Source organism: Pezoporus flaviventris, unplaced genomic scaffold (assembly GCF_033815535.1).
Source record: "Pezoporus flaviventris isolate CSIRO_AGI_PZ_B2104156 unplaced genomic scaffold, CSIRO_AGI_Pfla_v1 ptg000212l, whole genome shotgun sequence".
Lineage (NCBI taxonomy): Eukaryota > Metazoa > Chordata > Aves > Psittaciformes > Psittacidae > Pezoporus > Pezoporus flaviventris.
The window spans coordinates 602,560-622,869 of NW_026892760.1; the positions used below are offsets into that span (position 1 = coordinate 602,560).

At 39.6% G+C, this 20,310-nt stretch overlaps 1 protein-coding gene across 1 annotated transcript in view; it reads right to left on the reverse strand.

Annotated features, from left to right (window-relative positions):
• FREM1 (FRAS1 related extracellular matrix 1) overlaps positions 1 to 18,112 on the reverse strand; it is a 64,223-nt gene extending 46,111 nt beyond the window's left edge. Inside the window, 8 exon segments of the mRNA XM_061441237.1 lie at positions 86 to 214; positions 1,318 to 1,426; positions 2,206 to 2,529; positions 3,187 to 3,383; positions 3,889 to 4,190; positions 4,757 to 4,851; positions 9,635 to 10,132; positions 17,737 to 18,112. Of these exon segments, the coding sequence (XP_061297221.1) occupies positions 86 to 214; positions 1,318 to 1,426; positions 2,206 to 2,529; positions 3,187 to 3,383; positions 3,889 to 4,190; positions 4,757 to 4,851; positions 9,635 to 9,865 (1,387 nt within the window). The 5' untranslated portion in view covers positions 9,866 to 10,132; positions 17,737 to 18,112.
• Between the last annotated feature and the right edge of the window lie 2,198 nt (positions 18,113 to 20,310).

Consider the following 20,310-nt stretch of genomic DNA (forward strand, 5'->3'; position numbering starts at 1 on the left):
ACTATCAGTGTCTTATTGACTGCCACATTATCATACCCATTTGCATTAGAGAATGTTCCCAGGCCCTCAAATCGAAATTATTTACCTCTCACTGTGAGCCTCCCATGCTGTAAGCCATCAACTGTAACTAAGCGAACACTCTGGATGTCATCATCTACAATTTGAAAGTGTTGCCATGTGATCGGTCTGGATTGTCCTTCCAAGAGATTGAGGCCTGTAAAGAGCAGAACTTTATTTCACCAAAGCATCTGCGACATTCGAGGTGAGCAGCATCTGGTCAGATGTTTTCTAAAGGTATGTACAGTCAGAAAAAAAGACACGCTTAAATCCATCTACATACCTACCTGTGACAGACATTTCAAGGCCAATGCAAAGCTTTGGTATCAGCTTTTATTCTGGGATACTTGCCTTAGTCAACTGTCTTTAAGGAATTTTTTTTCAGAGAAATAATGTATTTGATTCCAAATGATCTGATAGACTAGTTAGGCACTTTTCTGAATATTTGCACAAAATGGAGCACCACAGTTGAAATTTCACAATGCCTGAAAATGGGTGCTAAGCTTCCTTAGTGAGTCAGCACTTGAAAATATCTATTAATCTTCATGAATGAGGATGGTATCTCTTTTACTCTGACAGTCATTTCAGGTGAGGTTTCTCTGGGAGACATGAAGCCTCTTCTTTTCAGGTTCCTTCCTTTCCTATTGTGAGGAGACTGCACTTACTCTGGTATTAACTTCAAGACTTGTTTGATCTTGTATCTTTGCCTTCTGAGGATTAAATATCAATGTACTTTTCACCCTAGATGGGAAAGCCTGTCCCCTTTCCAATGTAAGCATTATAAATCTCTTTGAATTAAGCTTAACCCTCTAAGGTTTCCAGGTTTCTGGTGGCTGGTGGTGTATCATGCCCTTCTAGTTGTTTGTTTTTACCGACTTCCATTTTAAGCAATATCAGCAAACACTGATCTTTCCCACACAGTACCCTGCTACTGTTTTTCCACCACGTATTTGTCTTACTATTTATACTCTTTTATGTCCAGTTCATTCTTGAAGAAAAAACTATATACAAAAATCCAGATTTTCCTATAACACCCTTTTTTTCTTTATTTTTCATTCCAGTTAAACCATAAGATTATCTGAAGATGGTGTAGCATGTTCCCCCCCCCCAATGGATAAAGGGAAAGAATAGATTTACATTCTATCAGTTTAATGGTCTTTAAGCCCCAGAAGTAAATCTGAAGTTTAGAGCTTTGTCAAAGGTCTGTGTCAAAACATTATAAATTCTGTAGCAAAATAAACTCAGGAAAAAAGATCTCACCTGTGTTCCATGAAACCCGAGGAGCATTTGTATCTGTTGTTCTGATGGAAAGATGCACAGTGATTGGTAAACTCCTTTCAAAGTAGAAGTCATGAACCTCAAACTCCACCTGTTGTCAAAACAGACAAACTATTTGTTGAAGAAAATATCGAACTCTTGTTCTTGAACCTGCTGTGAAACAACACTGAAAGCAGAACAGAGAAGAACCACTTAAGGAGCCAGTGGTTTGGTGGGATGACTGATCCCCATACTAAGGAAACAGCCAAGATTAAAAAGAGATAGTCTTTGTCAGGATCAGGTGCCAGTTACTGTTACTGTTCCTCTGCTTTCCACTCCTGCTTTTCCCGAGCTTACCTTGCTCTGATTTTGTTTCTTTGGTGTCATACCTTTAGTACCAACCATTTTATTTTGTTTGGGATATTGCTTAATTATCCTATCAAGTAGTTATAACTACCAGCATATTCATATACTCCTTTAACTCATTTATCTTCCTTTCATATCTCCTTTTTAAGACTATTGCTTATTCCTGAGAGTGCTGGCACACTGCTAAATTATACAAAATATCTACCAGCACTAATTACTGAAGAAATGAAGTAACACTGTGCACCTAGCAGCCAACATGGGAAAGGTAGAAGTGGTCCTCTTTTTGCTCCCATAAAACGTAAATGTATTCCTACAGCCTTGGTCTCATAAATCAGCACTGTTTGTTTACTCACTCCAGACCCTGCTCGCATTGTTTGCACCATGTTCTTTGTGTTATTGACTTGCTTTTACTACTCCCAGCAGGAAAAAAAAGAAAACAAAAAAAACAGGAACCAAAAAATCCTGGAATCCTGGTTAGGTGGAAACCAGAAAATACCTAAAAATGCCTATACACTGCACTGTTACCTCATAATTCCTCCTCTCTGTGTGGCTGACATTTGGAGGCTGATAAGCAATGAGCATGTCACTGAGATCTTTCCATGTGAAGGAGCCAACAGGTTTTGTGTGGTCAGATAGATGCGTGATGAAGCCCCGTGGAGGTGGCTTGGTAATGTTGAATACAAGTAGGGACTTTGGAGTTTCATTGTCTTCAGCATCGACAGTTGTGGTTGTAATGGTGGTTAAAATAAATTGGTCCACTTCCAGGGTGAGCTTTGCCATTGGGACAGCTTTGGGTATTTGATTGGGAGCACCGCCTGTAATCTGAACAGGAAGCCATGCATGCTCAGTCTACAACAGGAAAAAAAGAGACAAATAAAAGGACAAAGTGAAACAAACAGAATACATTAAACGTCTATTACGCCCCATGTAATTAATTGGGGTACATGTTAAAGCAATAATTATTTTTAAAAGGAAAAAAATTAAACCTTTTAATGAGAAAATGCCTAAAGTAAATATTTAGACCTCATGAAAAGGTCTTCAAGGTTCATTAATCTTATTTGTGCTCTTAATTTTGGGCCAAAACAACTTGCTTAATTTGATGTGAGTGTAATGTATAACTTTGTCTGACAGAAGGGTGCATGAGCCGTTAATTATTATTAACTGAATATGTTCGTACAGCTCTTAACTTATTAATTACTATATATGCTGAATTCAGTACATATCATTCTCTATAAAACGGTGGAATTATGTCAGAATTAATCTTTTTCTCGGGCTAAATGACTTATGCCTGCCAGTAAACAACCAGAGATGTTTCTCTGTACCCATAGTGGTCCAAGCATTGAGGCATGGAGACAATGTAATAGTGTAAGATGATGGAATAGTGTAAGAACTTAACAAATTTTCAGGCTCACTATCTCTCTCCAAATGTGAAAAAGAGCAACAAAACTTAAATGTTTTGAAAGCCAGGAGGACAATCAGACATCGTGAGGTTGTCCGAAAGTCTACCTTGTGCAGAGTTTTGCTTCTGGTGTCTGTGAGATCCAACCTCACAGGAATATAGTCATTGTCAGGTGAGGGAGGGTCAAGATGCTGATATCGAATCCCCATCCGCAGAAATTCTTCACAGCTCATTTTTGTGTTGTGAATGACTCCCAGTCCCGGTGTGCAGCTCTTATTTCTGCACTGCTGGCCCAGACTGTTCTCTGTAATCCAATGGAAGCAAAAGCAAAACAGTTACCAGAGCAGAAACCAAGATGGGAAGTCTATCCTTACAGCTAAACTGACCCTGATTAAAAGTCAGTGATGAGAATTAAGGTTCCTTTCATGACTTAGGTTTTCCTACAGGATTTTTTTTTCAACTGACATCTTCCAACTCCAACCTCCCTTGGTCTCTTGGGTAGGTGTTGCCTCCAAAAGCTCCCTGTGCTGTTTCTACTGAGTCTTGGCACTCACAAAGTGTCCCATTGGTTCATGTATCTAAGATACAAAACCAGACTCCAATGAGGGGACTACTGACCCAGTTCTGTGGTCTGTGTTGTGCCCCACACAAACTTCATGGCCCTTTCAGTTTATACAAAAACTCAAGCTGTTCATTAAGCTTCACATAAACCACTCTTACCCAGCATGTCTGAAGCAAACCACTTCAGCATACTTAATTTGCTGGGACTCTTTGAATCTGCTAGTACAAACAACTAAAGCACTTCGTACTAGGGCCAGGGAAGAAGCTCTGTGGCTGATCCCCACGGAGCTGCTCTTGCTGCACTTCCCCAGCAATGAGCTGCCCATGAGCAGGCAGGTAGGTTTCCGAAGAGGCTATGGAAATGGTGCAATCCAGATTTATCTTCCTGTCATAGTCAAAAGTGAGGACGTTCTTGTCAATCGCTCTAGACAGACCATAGTACTCAGGGACCTCCAGGGCACGGGAACGCATTTTGATGATGTTACAGTCTGGCTCAAGTAACTGCACACGAAGGATGAATGTCTCTACAAACGTTTCAGTTTCTGTAAACCTGCAGGTGATAGAAGGAAATTAATTTGCTTCATCCCATCTTCTGTCACTCTGTGACTTTGGCATTGGCTTCACATTCTAAACTGAATATTTTAACCACTTTCTCTCATGTGCCTTCAAACCCCAGACCACCAGAGGCCATGAGGTGCCAGATCCTGCTGCCAACATCCTCATACTTGTACAAAGGATGTCTGTGTGAAGGAAGAGGTTGGTTGCTGCATGCATACAAGGGTCTGTGTCACTATCAGCCGGACAGCGCAGAACGTACAGTGCTCTGAAAGTTCTGTTGTCATTTTCAATAACAAAAAGAAAAATCTCTGATTATCTGTAACAAATAAGCAATACATGATATCTATTAATATCACCAAACATGTTATTTAAATGTAGCTGAAATACATTGTGAGAAATGTTTCTGTAAGCAGCTGGTCACTTGTTGAATTATAATGCCACAACTGGATCTAAGTAGGTACAACAAGTATAGCAGAACGTGCTTTTACCCTGAAAAATGAACTGCTTGCTCTTCCCAAGGGCAGCTATGCTTCTGGTAACAGTGAATTGGTTGCTTACCTGTACAGCCTGAGCATGACTGCATCTTCATCTAAAATTGGACAGCCATTGTGGGTGTATTTGACTTCATCAGGAAGGAAGTGACAATCAAAAACCTGTGAAAGAGAAAGAATAGACAGATATAACACTGTCAAGGGTGCTGACTTCACAGCTTCCATTTCAACTCTCTCCAACTGGAAATTTTTAATCTGTAATTTATGAATAAGTATTCACCCATTCTGTTGTCTCCCAGTGACAGTCAGAGTATCCACTTTAGAATGGGGCTGCTGGCACTCTACAATTAGAAAAGGAATAGGCCATATAGATGTGTTTGTTGCAAGCTGCTGAGTCCCTCCTCCAGTGCAACAACTAGTTTGAACTCACACATGCACACAGTTGTATTCAGTAGTACAACTTCAGTGGATCCAAAAAGGCAGCAAATTCCTGCAGTTTACTGTTAGATGTATTAGCTTTTAAAGTTGCTCCTGGCAGTAGCTTGATTAGATAGTAAATCCTGCTTTATGGCCACTACCGCTGGACTACAAAAGTATTATCTGGTGATATTTCTCTGTTGGAAACTTTGTTAGCTCAGATTTGTTGCAATTTTTTGGAATACCAGCTTTGTACTGGTAGCCTTTTACCAGATCCGATGTCATCTCCATGCCATACCAACGCCTAGCCCCAATGCCAGTGTAATCCCACAGTATAAAAGCACGAAGAATTTCTATATTCCGTCCACCACCAAATTCAAAAGAGTCTAAGAGACATATCTGATGCAGGCCAAATTTACAAAGCTGTCTGAGCACAGTTTAGCCATCTAAACCAGACACTTCTCTCAGTCTAGTTGTTTTATTTAATTGTTTGATGACTTGCACAAGTAAGTCAATGAGTAGAAATGCCTTTCCCAAATGGAAATAAAGATTACTTTAGAGAGTTCTGACACACCATTCTTTGGGGAAGGGATTTGGATTCTGGGGCACATGATTTTCATGTCTGCACACACCAGTTTGCAAGTCTGGCAAATTACAATTCCCATGTAACTATACTTCTTTATAGATTTTTAACAGCTGAAAGCTGCTAGCATTGATAAAACCTTGTCTATGTTATCCTTGTGATAACATGGAACCCCTACATGGTCCATGCATAGATGGAGAATACATATGTATTTTATATTTACAGTAAGACAGGGAACATTCTTGTCAGCACAAAGGCAAAAAATAATAATTACATTTCCTGGATGTCTCAGTTTGAAACTGCATGTGTTTTTTATGGGCAGTATGCGTATACAACTCTTGGGACATCTATGTACTAAAGTAAAATTTGTTCAGTACTCGGTAATAGATATAATGAAGTCATTAGGAGCACAGATTAATACAAATATACAGCTGACTGACAAATTACCTTCTGTTTTGTTTAGATTTTCAGAAAGATGAGGTCATTTCTTACTGCCAGTCATTTCTTAAAATGCACCAAAAGAATCATGAAATTGAAGTGACTTGCCTGAATTACCTACATCTCCCCAGCCAATTTGGAGGGTGGTGAAATGGAAGGGCAATTTTAGTGAGGCTCTGAAATGTTGACTTGAAGTGCAGTGCATGAAGAAATTCTTTGGATGCTCTGACTTTCAGTGTAAAAACAAAATAATACTTCAATTTCTCATTAAATAAAATAGTTTGTTAATGTATGGTTAACTGAAGCACATCATGACTGCTCTTTGGATTTACACTAACACATATAAGAACTAATGACTTCTTTCTAGCAATTACACAGAATTAGAGCTTTTGTCTTTCTATAATGGAAGAATAACGAGTTGATCAGCTTCCATTATTACTGACTTGTCCACTTCCACTGAAGTTATTCTCAGATGCTCAAGCTATGTGGTAATGGTTCTATATTCCTAGTGACTTTTAAATGTGTTGCTGTTTTTAACTTGTATCAAGAAACACACTGTACAAAGTCTTTCTATTTTTAACTAAGTGATGAATCAGTTGATTATCAGATCCATATACACAGATTTATCCCTCTTCCTAACGGCTAAAATAATCTTGGAATAATCTGTAATATAGGGTGTTACAGAACGTACGATTGATTGCATTTGTTTGGACTGTTTAGAAAGGAAGGACAGGAACAATTTGTGGAAATCAAAATTGCTCTCATATGATGAAGGTTTTGACAATGTTGTGGCTGTTCTGTTGTGTATTATTTTCAAATGTCACAGAAGTATGTTATTTTTCAGTGTTTAACAAAAAACAAAGACGTCTTGATCGTACTTAATGCCTTTTCTTTCTTAGTGCAAGCTAACATAAAGAAAGGTAACAGTTAAGTAATTAATTAGGTAGTAGAAGTGATGTCTTCAAAGAAAAAAAATTTCAAGAAGTAGTTAGGTGGTGTGATACTCTAAAGAAAAAAAAAAAAGTACATTATACACAAAAGTAAGTCATATTATAGCTTCCAGGAGTTTAGTGTTGTACACTGAAGGTGAGATTCTTCACTGGCGTAAATCAGTATAGACCCCTCGAAGTCAGTAGGGTTTTGGTGACATGTAGTTCTGGTGCGGACCTGACAATGAGATACTGCTCAGATGATGTTCAAATCAGAGGGGACTGCCTACAACAGAGGAGATGGTCTATGATATCAAAGAATTAATTTCTTTCTTTCTAAAACATTATTAGTTCCACCTCCTAGTTGATAACAGGGTGATGGAAAATGAAAGACCTTTCCACAAAGGTCTATTACCATTGACTGACAGTCATTGCACATACATATAAGACAGAATCTGCTTTGCAAAAAGAAACATCTGTTTTATGTTTCCTAATACGTTTTCTTTTTATACGAACAGGCAATTCTAATTGTCTATATCGTTGAGTAAGACAAAGGGGTTCTAAATCTTTTCCTAATTACTGTCGAGCTTTGTTTTTTTCCACTTCAACTGCTTTTCAACTACAATTTGTAATTAAATCGTCATACATTCCTAGGACATTACTCATTGAATGGCAGTAAAAGAGATCATATCAGAGACATGGCAGAATTTCCTGGTAGAAAGAACATTAGTGGCACAGGGTTGGCTGGACCCTGGCACCATTTTTCAGGAATGATAAAAGCTCGGGAAGCTCTTTACAGTGTGTGGCTCAAGATTTTGTCATTTAAAACAAAAGCCCTCAACTTACAAACGCTGTCTTGCTGTTTTCCAGCAGGGAAATACGACTTGAGATAACCAGAACGCCTATCTCGCTGGCAGTCTCCCTGGGGGACACTGAGCTGTGGTGTGTCTGGAACTCCCACCTCCCCACGGCTGTGGAGAGGAAAAGGCACCTTGCCTAGCAGGATAGCACTCATATCAGAAGCCACTCAGGGCAGGTATCCCAAGCATCACCTGCAGCCACAGCACTCCTCTGTCCTGGTACGCCAGTGCCACCGGCCCAGCAGAGCGCACCTGCCCTGCAGGGAGGCCTGCAGCCTCCACATGCAGCTGGCTGGGCTCTCACTGAGGCCCTGGACAGATGGACACTTAACACGGATGGGGGTTGGGAGTGGGGAAAGTCCCTGGGTACATAGGTATTTTGTAAAATAAGGTGTGTGAATACAGGTCCCCGAGAGTCTCCGGAAAACCCTTTGCTGGAAGCATGTCAGGTTACAAAGGACAAAGTAGCTTTTTCGACATAGCTGGGTCCTGCTGCATATAGAGACTGAGGCAGAAACCAAAAGCAAAGTCACTCCCTCAGCCAGACAGCTTGCCTACAAAATAGGTTTTCCAACAATGACACACCTAAGTCTTTCTTTTTCTTCTCATGGGCCAAACTAGGCAGAGGAAGTGGAGCAGGGGTACTATGGCCAGAGCCCCTGTGCTGATAGAGAGCAAGCCCTGGGGTAGTCTCAGCAGCGGCACTGCACTGCTTGGGGACAGTCTCTACAGAAGATCACACATTGCCCTGCTCATTGCCTCCTGTATTCCCTAGCATGCCTCTGCTCCTTGTAAGTGCTGGTTCAGCCACAGTACTTGTCAGTGGTTATGCAAAAATAATGTCGATGACTGAGCCACGAGCTTTGAAAAATATGTTAAGCCTGGTGCTCCTGCCTCCATCTTCACAGAGACCACCAGAAATCTCAGAGAGGATGTTTAAAACAATATACATATACAAACGTAAAGGAGCATATACTGTATGGTGCAACAAAACTTTCTGAAAATAGGCAAAACCCCTTTGGTTATGCTTCATTCAAACCATTCATCTTCTATCTCTAGCATCACACCTTCATGTCAATTACTTTCAGCTCCTTCTCTGCCATGACTCAGGTGGGGAGATTTGTAAGGCAAATGAGTAGCAGAATGGTGATATGTGACATACATTTCATTATTCTTATGATCTTGACATTTTAACAAAAACAGTTGGGTTTTTTTCATGTACTCACCATCTGCTAGCAATTTAGCTGTAGCAAAGCAACCGACGGTGTACACAATGTGCTTATTGTATGTGATGATTTTTTTTTCTTAATTGCTCCCTAAGTAGTGGCTGCGTGACTGAAATGTGAAATGCTCTAGCAGGCTGTGCGTTATCCGAGGGGCGCTGGTTACCCTCATGGTGGAAAAAAAAGCAGCTGAGAGACTGGAGAATGCCTCCTAACCGAAAGGTTTGAATTACCCATTCTCTGCTTGTGAAAGGATACTCTGACCAAACTCACTCTTAGGCACCTGTAATACTGAAGTGAGCTTTAGGATTTCAGGGCTGCAGCTCTCTGTCAGCTGGCTACTTTCAGGATAAGGCTGAATCTCATAGACCATCCCATTTTGTGCCTTTTGGTCATTACCAGGAAAAAAAAAAGTCAATAAAGCAGCTCTTTCTAGTTTCTCCCACAACTGTGCATATGTGGACACTCAGAGCAGCACAAACAGAGCCCAAATACCTGTGGAGTTAGTTTCCCAACCCTCTGTGTTATTGGCTCATTGATCACAACTTCTACTTTGCAGGCATCCTTCTCTCTGGGGATGGAAAACTTGAGGTTATCTTCTGACAGGAAGACAGACTGTCCCTTCATCACTTTCACCCCAAGGTTGACACTAATAAAGGAGGCGCATACAACTCTTAGTAATAAAGGCAGCAGTAGAAACACCCAGCTTTTCTCAATGGGCTTCATATTATAAGGGAAAGACAGTTCTTTTCCACCAGTGAAAATGTTCCAGAAGTCTTCTCTTTCTCCACCAGCAGACTTCCACCATACAATGAAGGACCAAAATGTTATCCACAGGTAAATATGTACCACATGTTTTATATTAAGATGAACCCATTGACTGAAATTTGGACAGGAGCCTTTGAAAATATGCTTGGGTTTTTATGAAATTCATTGGTTAAGCCTGACAAAATGATGAATGTGTCCTCAGAGTGCTTTAAAGTGTTGTTAATCCTGGGGGGGAAAAAGAAAGAAAATTAGGGAGGGGGGGGGGAATTAAAATAACCACACACACACAAAAAAAATAATTTCTTAGAATTGCAGTTCATCGCAAGCAGCAGCTTGAATTCACGTTTGAATGCTATTAAAAGCACACATGCTCAGAAAATTAGCTATGTACCAATGAGACTCCCTCCTTCAACAGGTCAGCTCTCAATATGAATTCCAGACACCTTTGATCCATATGATACATAATGAACATTTGTTGTATAGTATCCTTTGTTACCAGCCTTTTTTACTGCTGGACTGAGTAGATATTTATAAAAGTGTTTGAGGATCCAAATAATGCGAAAATGAAGGAGTAGACATTTGCCCAGGTTAAATATACCTGAAAATGGGATAACAGAAAAATGGCCTTTTGTTAAATCCATTTTTTCTTTGCCATTGAATTTGTGGGGGAAAACTTCCATTCAAAACACATGGCAAGTGACTCTTTACTCTTTCTGATACAGCAAGTAACTATGCCAGGACATCAACATGGAAGCATATGAAAGCTGAGGTTTTTCTTTTTCATGCACACAAAAAGTAATCATTCTGAAAGCATTTCAGTGAAGAAAAGGAACAAAATGTAATATGAAAAAAAAATAGAAAAGTTCCTCATGCCCTCCAATTCCAGTTAATCTTCATCTTTCATTTTCATAAACTTATACAAAAAACAGAGTTCTGATATTGAGCAAGTCCAACTGAAATCCTTGTAAGACCCAAATTTCTACAGCCCTCCAAAGTAACAGAACGTATGTCCCAAAGAATAGGCAATGGTATTAATTTAATTAAATTTCATAAGATCTTGAGTATTTCAAGCTAGTGAAACATCAACATTCCTTTTGTCTCTTGTAAATTTTTAGTACCCTGACTACTAAATTGTACAGTCTGATTTAACCCCAGTCCTACCACCGTCTGTGAGATTTCCTGAAAGTGAGTGAAAAACAAGATCCGTGTATATCTTGATTTTCTTCATTGCTGTTAACAGGTGTTTTCTCTGCTGTTTCTGGCAGGATGAACTTCTAAACAGACTACAATTGTATACATATATCTGCCCAGTTTTACCTCTCAGTGAAAAGTGACCAGTAGTCACGAATTTCTTTAAAATTAGTAACTTCCTAAAATAACACAAGACAGACCCACTCACTTCAGCTCAGATTCAAGACTGAAGACACTGGAACTAACATCTGAAGTTAGATGTATGTTGACCATGTAGTCTGGGCCACAAATTTCAATGCTGCTTTCCTAGCTTTTTACCTGAAACTATTTCAATTTTGGTCTAAAATTGTGCAGCCAGATCAGTCTGAACAAAGTCTGAGAGGAAATGTAGAGTTCCAGCCAGAGGAAAAGGAATGAAATTCATGTTCAAAAGTTTTTTAATTTGTTCAAAATCTCAATTCCTTTTAATAAAGTTTACTTACCCAGACAGCTTACACTAAAACCCAGATATGTAAATGTGCCCAAAGTACTTGCTAGTTTTTGTTTCTCTTTAGTGGGATGGCTATGCATAGCACTTTACTGAAATAACCACATCTGAGACAGCAATCAGCTTCCTAAAATTCACAGTTTTGAAACACAGCCTAAATCCCATAAAGGACAACTTGGAAAGATGGGGAGAAAAACAGATTGCACTTCAGCCTTCAGGTGAGAATGTATGGTTTGCAGCAAGCGCATCCTTTTAACCTGAATATTTGATCGGCGTTTGTCACATAGTGCACGGGTTGCTAGCATTTATCCAATATAACCTGTGTTTCCTTAAAATACCAGCTGCAAAGCATGGAGACATATTCTGAGCAAAAACCTTCTCTGTTGCTGTGCCCTTTTCCCACTTTCTGCATCAAAGTGAAGCTAGGTCTAAGGGAAGTGAAATAACTTTCTTGGCACATGTCTCAAGAAGATGTTCTGCCTACTGTCTCCTTTGACTTCAGGCATGTCAGGATACTTGTCCAGCAGGAACATCCTGGCACAGGAACTGCAATGGATTTTAAATCCTTTGATTCCAGACCCTGACGAACCAGCAGTGCATGAATAAGTCTCAGCTTGTTTCAGAGAAGAGCCAGTTTCTGAAGCCACAGTGGGGCTCAGATAAGAAGAAAGTGATTAGAAATTTTAGACTCCAACTAGAACCTGTCAAAGTGCTGAGAAGCAGTCAATAACTGAAGCATAGACCCGGTGGTTTATAGCCATGAAAATGCCAGTAACTTCATGCTCCATAGTATCAGGTAAGGGCATTGACTTACAACACAAAATGCCTTTATTCATAGGGCACTAAGTACTTTATGAGAAATTATAAAATTGAAGCCTGAGCAGTTCCGAATTTCTCCACTGCCACCTGTATAGAACCACAAAAACACATTATAGTTCAGAGACTGCCTAATCACCAGTTCAGAAATAGCACTGTTTGGGAAGTGTATTACTCTCTTTTCACCTTCCATATGTGCTTACAAGCTGTCTGTCTGCAACAGGCACTGCCAGAAGTTTCATACAGGGACTTCTGCACCTCAGCTCTGATGTTCAGTTGATCAGTTTCTGGTGCCTGCCTTATAAACCCCAGCAATGGGTGCCAGCACAAACCCCAGGCACAGGTGACGGTTTCTTTGCTGCATCAAATACTAACAGCAGAAAGGCTCTGAAAGGAGCAGAAGACAGTGTTGTCTGGCTTTCTGGACCCAAGTTAATTTCCTGGTATATTTTTGCAGAATACTGCTTTGTACCACACAAACTCTCCACTAATTCCCATGAGATCCAGTATAAAACCAGACTGGTATAAAAAATGTGACAACAAAGACCTTTCCCATAATAAGAGATTGACTGGCCAAGCTGACCCTGAGATCTGGGGGCTGGGAAAAAGAGTCCCAGAGACGTGTCCAAGGCATAGCAAAAGGGAGACTTGGCAAGGGGATCTCTGAGGATCTCCTCATCTGCTGGCAGACTGTTGCCCCATCTGCAGATGAGCCCAGAGGAAAAGGTAAATGGAGAAGGAGTCTCTGAAGAAGTGGTGGGTGTAACAGAGGGACAGACCAGAATGGGAACAATGTAGGGGAGGGTTACTGAGACCTTCAGATGTGGTTTGTTTAAGATTTCCTCCAAATGCCAAAAGAACTAGTTTTTCCCCAGGGCTGCTCGTACAGATGTGAGAAAGGATGCAATGGTTAATTGAAAACATTAATATTCTCACTTCCTACCAAATACAACTGGCTTTCAAGATTCTTAACAAACAAAAAAAAAAAGAGAGACTAAAAAAAGGACTGCTGTAGAGTTATCATAATCACAAATTAGCTGACAAAACTTCCTAATTTGACAAGTGCTCACTGGCTTCTGGAATGTGGAGAACTGCATTAAATCCTTAAGAGCACCCACAAAGAAATCTAAATCACTAGTGACCTTGAACCAAATATCAATGACACTCAAAGTCTCCAATTGGATTTGGATGAGATCGCAAGAGTTTCTCTGTGTGTGACAAAATCTTTGGTTGCCTGGGAGATTTCACTGAACAATTGGATCCAAAATTGCCCATTTCTTTTGCCAGGCTTGAAGGGGATTATGGAAAGTGACTGTTGTGGGCTGGGAGTTGGACTGGTTTGTTTTAATGAACACCAGAAAAAGTTTACAAGAAACAGAAAGAACATTGGGTTTTTTCTTTTTTTTTAGATGATGGGATTAAAGAAAAAAACAAAATAGTAGCCTTCCACGATTTCTATGAAACAAGACCAATATTATTACAGCAATTAAACCTTAGCCCAGGGCAATGGAAGGATCCTGAGCTGTTAAATTAGGGGGTTGTCACTTCAGAATGTGCAATTAACATATGCACTGCTTTGACTGGGTTTTTTTCTGTGTGCTACAAAAAAGGATTACAGGTCACATAGGAACTTCAGCAAGGTATTTATTTTCTGAGTTAACAAATGGTAGATAACAGTTCTCTTCTTTTTTTTTTTTTTTTTTCTTTTCCCTCTCTTGGCTTTGGTCTGAGAGGAGCAGTCTATAACAACATGTGGGTAGTGGGATGACTTTCCCTAATCCACCCGGAGAATGACACAAAAATAAAATTAAACCACCCCTGATAATGGAAACTGTAGATGGCCGAAGAGAGTGTAGTAGATAGAGGAAATCCCCCAAGTCCATTGACTTTGAAAAGACATTTCATTTCAGTAAGAATCTAGTAATGGGTAGAAAAGAAACTAGTGAAACTCAGCAAGCAGCCTAGGATTAGTCAGCGACCACTGTGCTTGCGTTACAAGGACAAAATGATTAGCTTCACCTTGAGCCATAAATTTGGTGAGTGAAGAAAGAAACAACAGTACTGCATTCAGTACCTAATATTGACAACAGAAGGCTTCTAACTCTGGATCCCCACGCTCTTTGCAAGCTATGGTCAGATCTCTCACATGAAGTGCTATAGATGAGCTTGAGTTATGGCAGAGCAGCGCTACCAGAGAGTGAATGCATCTCTGATCCACAAGTGTGAGGTGTCAAAATCCATATAAAAGAAGCAGTAAAAGGATCTTGCTCAGGCGACAGAAAGGTGAAGGCGCAGAGACGAGGAACCTGTAACCAGCTGCCCAACAGTAACATTGTTTCGCTACGCCTCCAACTGCAAGGACTGGCACTTCAGCGCAACAATTGTTGGGCAGCGGGGGTGAAATGCAATACCACCGACATTTTGCACATCTCCATAGTGTTACACTTACATTCCTGTCCTCAGTAAGTTGTGCGTGGTAGCATGCAACCCTGCTCTACTTGGAGGTACAGACCAATGACATGGCAAGGGACTTCCGCCTCTGGCAGACCCCCTTTTACTGGTAGAAACCTACCTGAAGCGCAGCATGTGGTTTTAGTGGGTTTAGAATAATTGATGCACTGCTGTTGACTGCATGGTTAAAAGAGTGAGGGAGAAGGCTGAGCTTTGAGCTGACCGATCCTTGAGGGTAATAGCAGATGTTTTGATTTTTTTTTTGAGAAGGAAGGCTTTTCAGACTGTTCTTCACAAAAACAAGCTCACTGGAGGATGTGCCCCATTTCACAGTGCAAAAAAAAAGGACTTGCAATCTGCTGCACATGTTACACAGAGGATTTTTTTGAATGCTTAAATTTTAACAGCTGGTAGATGGTATGGTTTACACTTTCCCACAAACACAGTGGCTTGGTTCATCTCTTTGAGCCTTACATATGTGAAATTTAGGTGCTCGTTCGAAGGTTATGCCAGAATTATTGCTATATTATGGGAGCAAAAAATGTGTCTCCAAAAAGCATTCCCTTCCAGTTTGTATAGCTATCTTAGGGAAAGAGGATAGATTTGGCCCAGATACAAAATTAGGTTTGCAAAGATGGGGACCTCACTGGGAGTTTGATGTCCATGCATACAAATCTAAAGTGATTTCAGATTCTTCTGTGAAGCATATAGGTTACTTAGATGTGGTATGATTACCTTCAAATTATGTTTAATAAACAACTATCATACACTAGAAAGTCACACATCTCATCAAATTTAATCTAGATCCAGTGAAAGAAACAAAACAAACCCATGATTCCTCTTTAGCTAAGAATTTTCATTTACATATGTATATCCTTACACATTCAGGATGCCTGCACAGTGCAGCTACAGCCATTCAGCTCATGTAATTGCATAATGGTTTTAGACAACGTTTGTCAGAAAATCAAACACAATGCAGCAACAGTTTATCTTCACAGACAGCTATTAGAGTTCTTTGAACTACTGTTGCAGACTTCAAAATCACAGCAACTAGAGACTGAAATAACACATTTGTTAGGGAGTGTTTAACAACTTCCCAGCTGTAGTCTTTTCACGTTTTTTTACCCAACTGCTCAAAAGGTAGCTGAATCGCCCTGAGGATCTCGTGTTGCAATGTGTGAAAGCATGAAGTTTTGCAAGGACACCCCAGCTACAGTAACTGTAGCTCACACAGACATTAACATGAGATAAATTCATCTGGGTCCACAACTGACTGCCACACAATCTCAAAAAATTAGAGAAGAAAAGTTAAAGTATTGATGACAAATCATCTGCTCAATCTCCCTTTATGTTCAACAGGTACAGTCAAGTGGATTGCACTTTTAATGTGTCACTACTTGACTAGCATGTGCTATTTTACTGTGAAGTCTTTACTACACATAGTTGTTGTCATCTAAATTCAATGTTAGGTTGATGAAATCCATAACCATTTCTTTTTCCTTGTTGTAGTGTAACTAATATCAAAGATTACTGTTATCAAGACTACTTCAAGGACTGCAGAAAATAAATGTAATGAATGAACAGGTATGAGGTACTCTCATTTAAAAAAAAAAAATCAGTCCTTGTCCAGGCACTTGTTTTATCATTTGTCCTTAGACTTGACTAATTCTCCTGAGAGCAGGGATCTATGCTGGAGAAAATATTCAAAACCTAAAGGAGCCCAGACCCAAAACTCCTCATTCTCTGGGTCAAAACAATTTGCATGCAGTCATGTTGCATGCAAAACTAAACCCTAGGAAAAAATCATCAAGAAAATGCTGGCAGGCACACAGCAGTAACAGCCAAGTAAGGGAAAAGAGATGAGACAACAGGAAATGTGTGTGTTCTTTTACTGTGAAAGCAACTGGAGATTTGCAGTTTCAATGCCTCCCACAGACACCTTGGACATATGTCAACAGCAGAGATGCATTTTGTCTAAGGTAATGTTCAGTCCTGAGTTAGCTGAGATGGTGAACTAGTAGAATTTTCTAACTAGCAAAAATAATTTGCAAAATCACTTTTTAATAACTGTTCCAAGAAACTGTGTATAATAACCTACAGAATTTGTTGAAGTGTCTCAGCACAACATAGAGTTACAGCAACTAACCATTAAGGGGTGATGTTTTTGAGTTTGGTTTTAGATAAATGCGTAGAACGCAGCAGGAAATGCAAAAACTGTGCAAGCATGTATGTGACTTCCCTGAAACACACATAAATATTTACACATACATACGACCAATGAACATCTGTCTAATTCAGATGAATGAAGTCAGCTGTCTGAATGTACATGGAAATGTGAAAACTCTCACAGATCTCTACTGCAAAATAAAAGTTTACAGTTTTAAAGTATGCATTTAAAAAATAAGTTCTCCCAGCTAAATTACATACCTCCTTTAGAAAGACTTACTAATACTGAATGTTTTTCAGTTCTTTTTGTTACATCTCTCCCAGTGTATCTTACTAAAAAGACCAATTTAAGAAAAGAAATTTTGCTTTGTGCTTCCAAGCTTTTATAAAAGAGAAAACTATGTAGTTTTATTAGAGCTGATGGAAGAAAGCCAGCATAGTTGAGAAATCTGTATCAGCTTGAATATTAGAAAAAACTAAGTTGCTTCGAATGCTTAACTTCCAAGTTAACTCCTGCTAAACTACTGGCAAGAGCCAAGTGCCTGCTTTCCTCGAAAGTTAGAACTGAGCTTTCATCCATTCAAAGTATAAACATTACTGTCCGACTGCTTTTCTGCAACATTCAGCAGCAAACTGAATGTTGCAAGTGTTAAACACTGTTACAAACACAAGCATGACAGTATTAAGTGTATACTATAAACTTGAAGCAGATACTTACAGGTAGCAGCGTTTCTCCAGGCGGCCAAACACGAGATCATACTAGAATAAAAAGAATAATGAACGTCACTGACCCAGTAATCTCTGGTTTAAAAGGCTGGCAGAGAAAGAAATCCAGTGAGTGGGAGACAGAGAGGGGGAGGGGACAGGCAGAGGTAGATGAAATTCCAGTCTTTCTGGTCAGCTTGGCTGTAGTTTTCTCCCTACTCCAGATCCTCAGTAAACACTCTTTCCTTGCAAGACTGCTCCTGACTGCAGAGTCACAGAGTTCAAACACTTTCAGGCTCCCTATGATAAGGGCATTCTGAGATGCCTTGGAGTGTTAACACTCAGCAATGCTTCACTGGCAGCCAGCCCCAGATCTTCCCTTCCCCTTCTGCTAGTTAAGTCTGCTGGGACTAAAAACTGCGTTCCTGTTAATAAGGTTTGCTCATTTTAAATCCCCACTTCTGTTAGCTTATTTGCTTCAACACATACACACACACACACACACACACACACTCATTTATAAAGATTAATAGACAAAGGGGTGACCTAAAATCTTTTCAGATCAATCAGTTTTCCCACATGAAAAGAAAAAGAGTCCTTATAAAAATACAGACGTGACTAAGTTCCTTTTTAAGATGATAACAAAACAGGTCTGCTCTTGTTTCAAGGTGGGTGATGAAATTAAAATCAGGTGAATTAACAATTTAATAGTAATGCATATTGCCTTCTTATAAATGTGATATTATTTACAAGCTGAAAAGTTTGGTTAACTGCTGTTGAAAATCCTGTTATGTGTTAAAATATTAAGGATTCAAATAACATATATTCATTTTACTGACTAATTGCAGTTGCAACAAGGGAAAATCCATGACTATTCAAATTCTAATTTCTTATCCCCATTCAGAAAAGCAGGATAGAGGAAGGCTATAGGCCAAGTGCCATCAATTATTTAATACCTTGTAAAATTCAAGCTATCTCTCCAGCCTTCTGTCATGAGATTCATATCAGATTTGCAGCTTAGACTGGTTGGTGGGAATCTAAGTAAAATTTGCTACCACACAGTGGCTCGTTGGTCATCCTGAGAAGTAAACTTCACAAGCCACATTTTCAGAGTACAGAAGCAAATTGCAATACAGAGACAGAATTACCAGGGACAGATGACCCTATGCCCATTTCAGCACAGGAACTAAAAGCACTTTTAAGCACAGGGGACAAGCAGATGTTCAGCCCAGCCGCAGTGGAAGAAGGACAGCATGGGGAAGAGCTTCTGACTCAGGTTTCCTTTGTAAGCATGGGCCAAATCCAGCATGACAGTAACTGCAGTATGTTATTTCCCCTTGCCCTCTTTTGAACAAGCAAGCTGAGTTAGACCCTCATACGGAAACAAAACTGCACTATAAAAATGCAAAACTGAAGTCAATAGTATGGAAGAAAAGAATCAACAGATGTTAACTGTGGCATGACTTGAAGGCAGATGAAGAAAACAGATGACTGTGAGAAATTAAAATGAACTCAAAGCTACACCATGTGTAATAGGATACAATCTGTGATATATTTGCTTGTAAAAAAAACACTAGGCGAAAAAAAAAATTCCTTGAGGTACAATACTAACATCAGATTGTTATACTGTCCTGGGTTTCAGGAGTATTTACCTCCTCTAAGTCCTGTAGATGACTATGGGTTCACTTGTATGTTTGTGTTTGTGCTTGCTGGAATGTAGCTTCTAATTCACCATGATGAATGGCCTGTTTGTATTGCCCAGTGGTCTGGTTAGGATCATCAACATAACTGTACTTACAGGCTGATTAAAAAAGTGGCAGCTTACTTTAAAGTATATGGGTCTCTGTCCCAATAATCCAAAACATAATTGCAGAAGTTCTTTTCAAACCATTTTGATTACTTCAGCAACGAGCTTGGTATCTAATTTCTGATTGTACACCTTAATTACAATTTGTTTTTGCAGTCTATCAGAGACATTATCCAAAGGATAGACTGAAATTACAAAAGCTTTTCTTGAGAAATGCCAGAGCACTGAAAAGAAGACATTCACTTTATACGCATACTAAGCCTTTTTATTTCAACATTTGTTCACACAGGGAAGAGAATAGTTCGGTTTCCTGTGAATGGAACTTAAGCACAGTATGTATTCCTTTTTAATTACTAGCTAAAATTGTGCAGCTCAGACTGTTGACATGAAGGTAATCAGTCAACTCTTTTCTGTAAGCTTTCTTTAACAATAAATCAGTCCCTTTCTTTCCAGGCTTTTATTTGGACAAGAGGAAAAGTGTACCTGAGGCACACACATACAAACCCCAATCTCTCCTCTTTCATTTCAACTTGATAACTTTTGAGTTGATGAGCAAAGTCCTGAACTGCACACTGTCATCTGCACATTCAGTCAATACTCCTGTACGGAGGGTGAGGTTCTCAGAGTAAAAAAAGACTTGTGCTAATCCCAAATCTCAATTTTCTTGCACACAGGAAGATCTGCTGAACTGTGGGTGAAAAAGATAACAATTACTTCCCAGGTATTTACTGAATGGCAGAAATTTTATTCTGTGAGCAGCAGTACCTGGCTGCAGCAGTC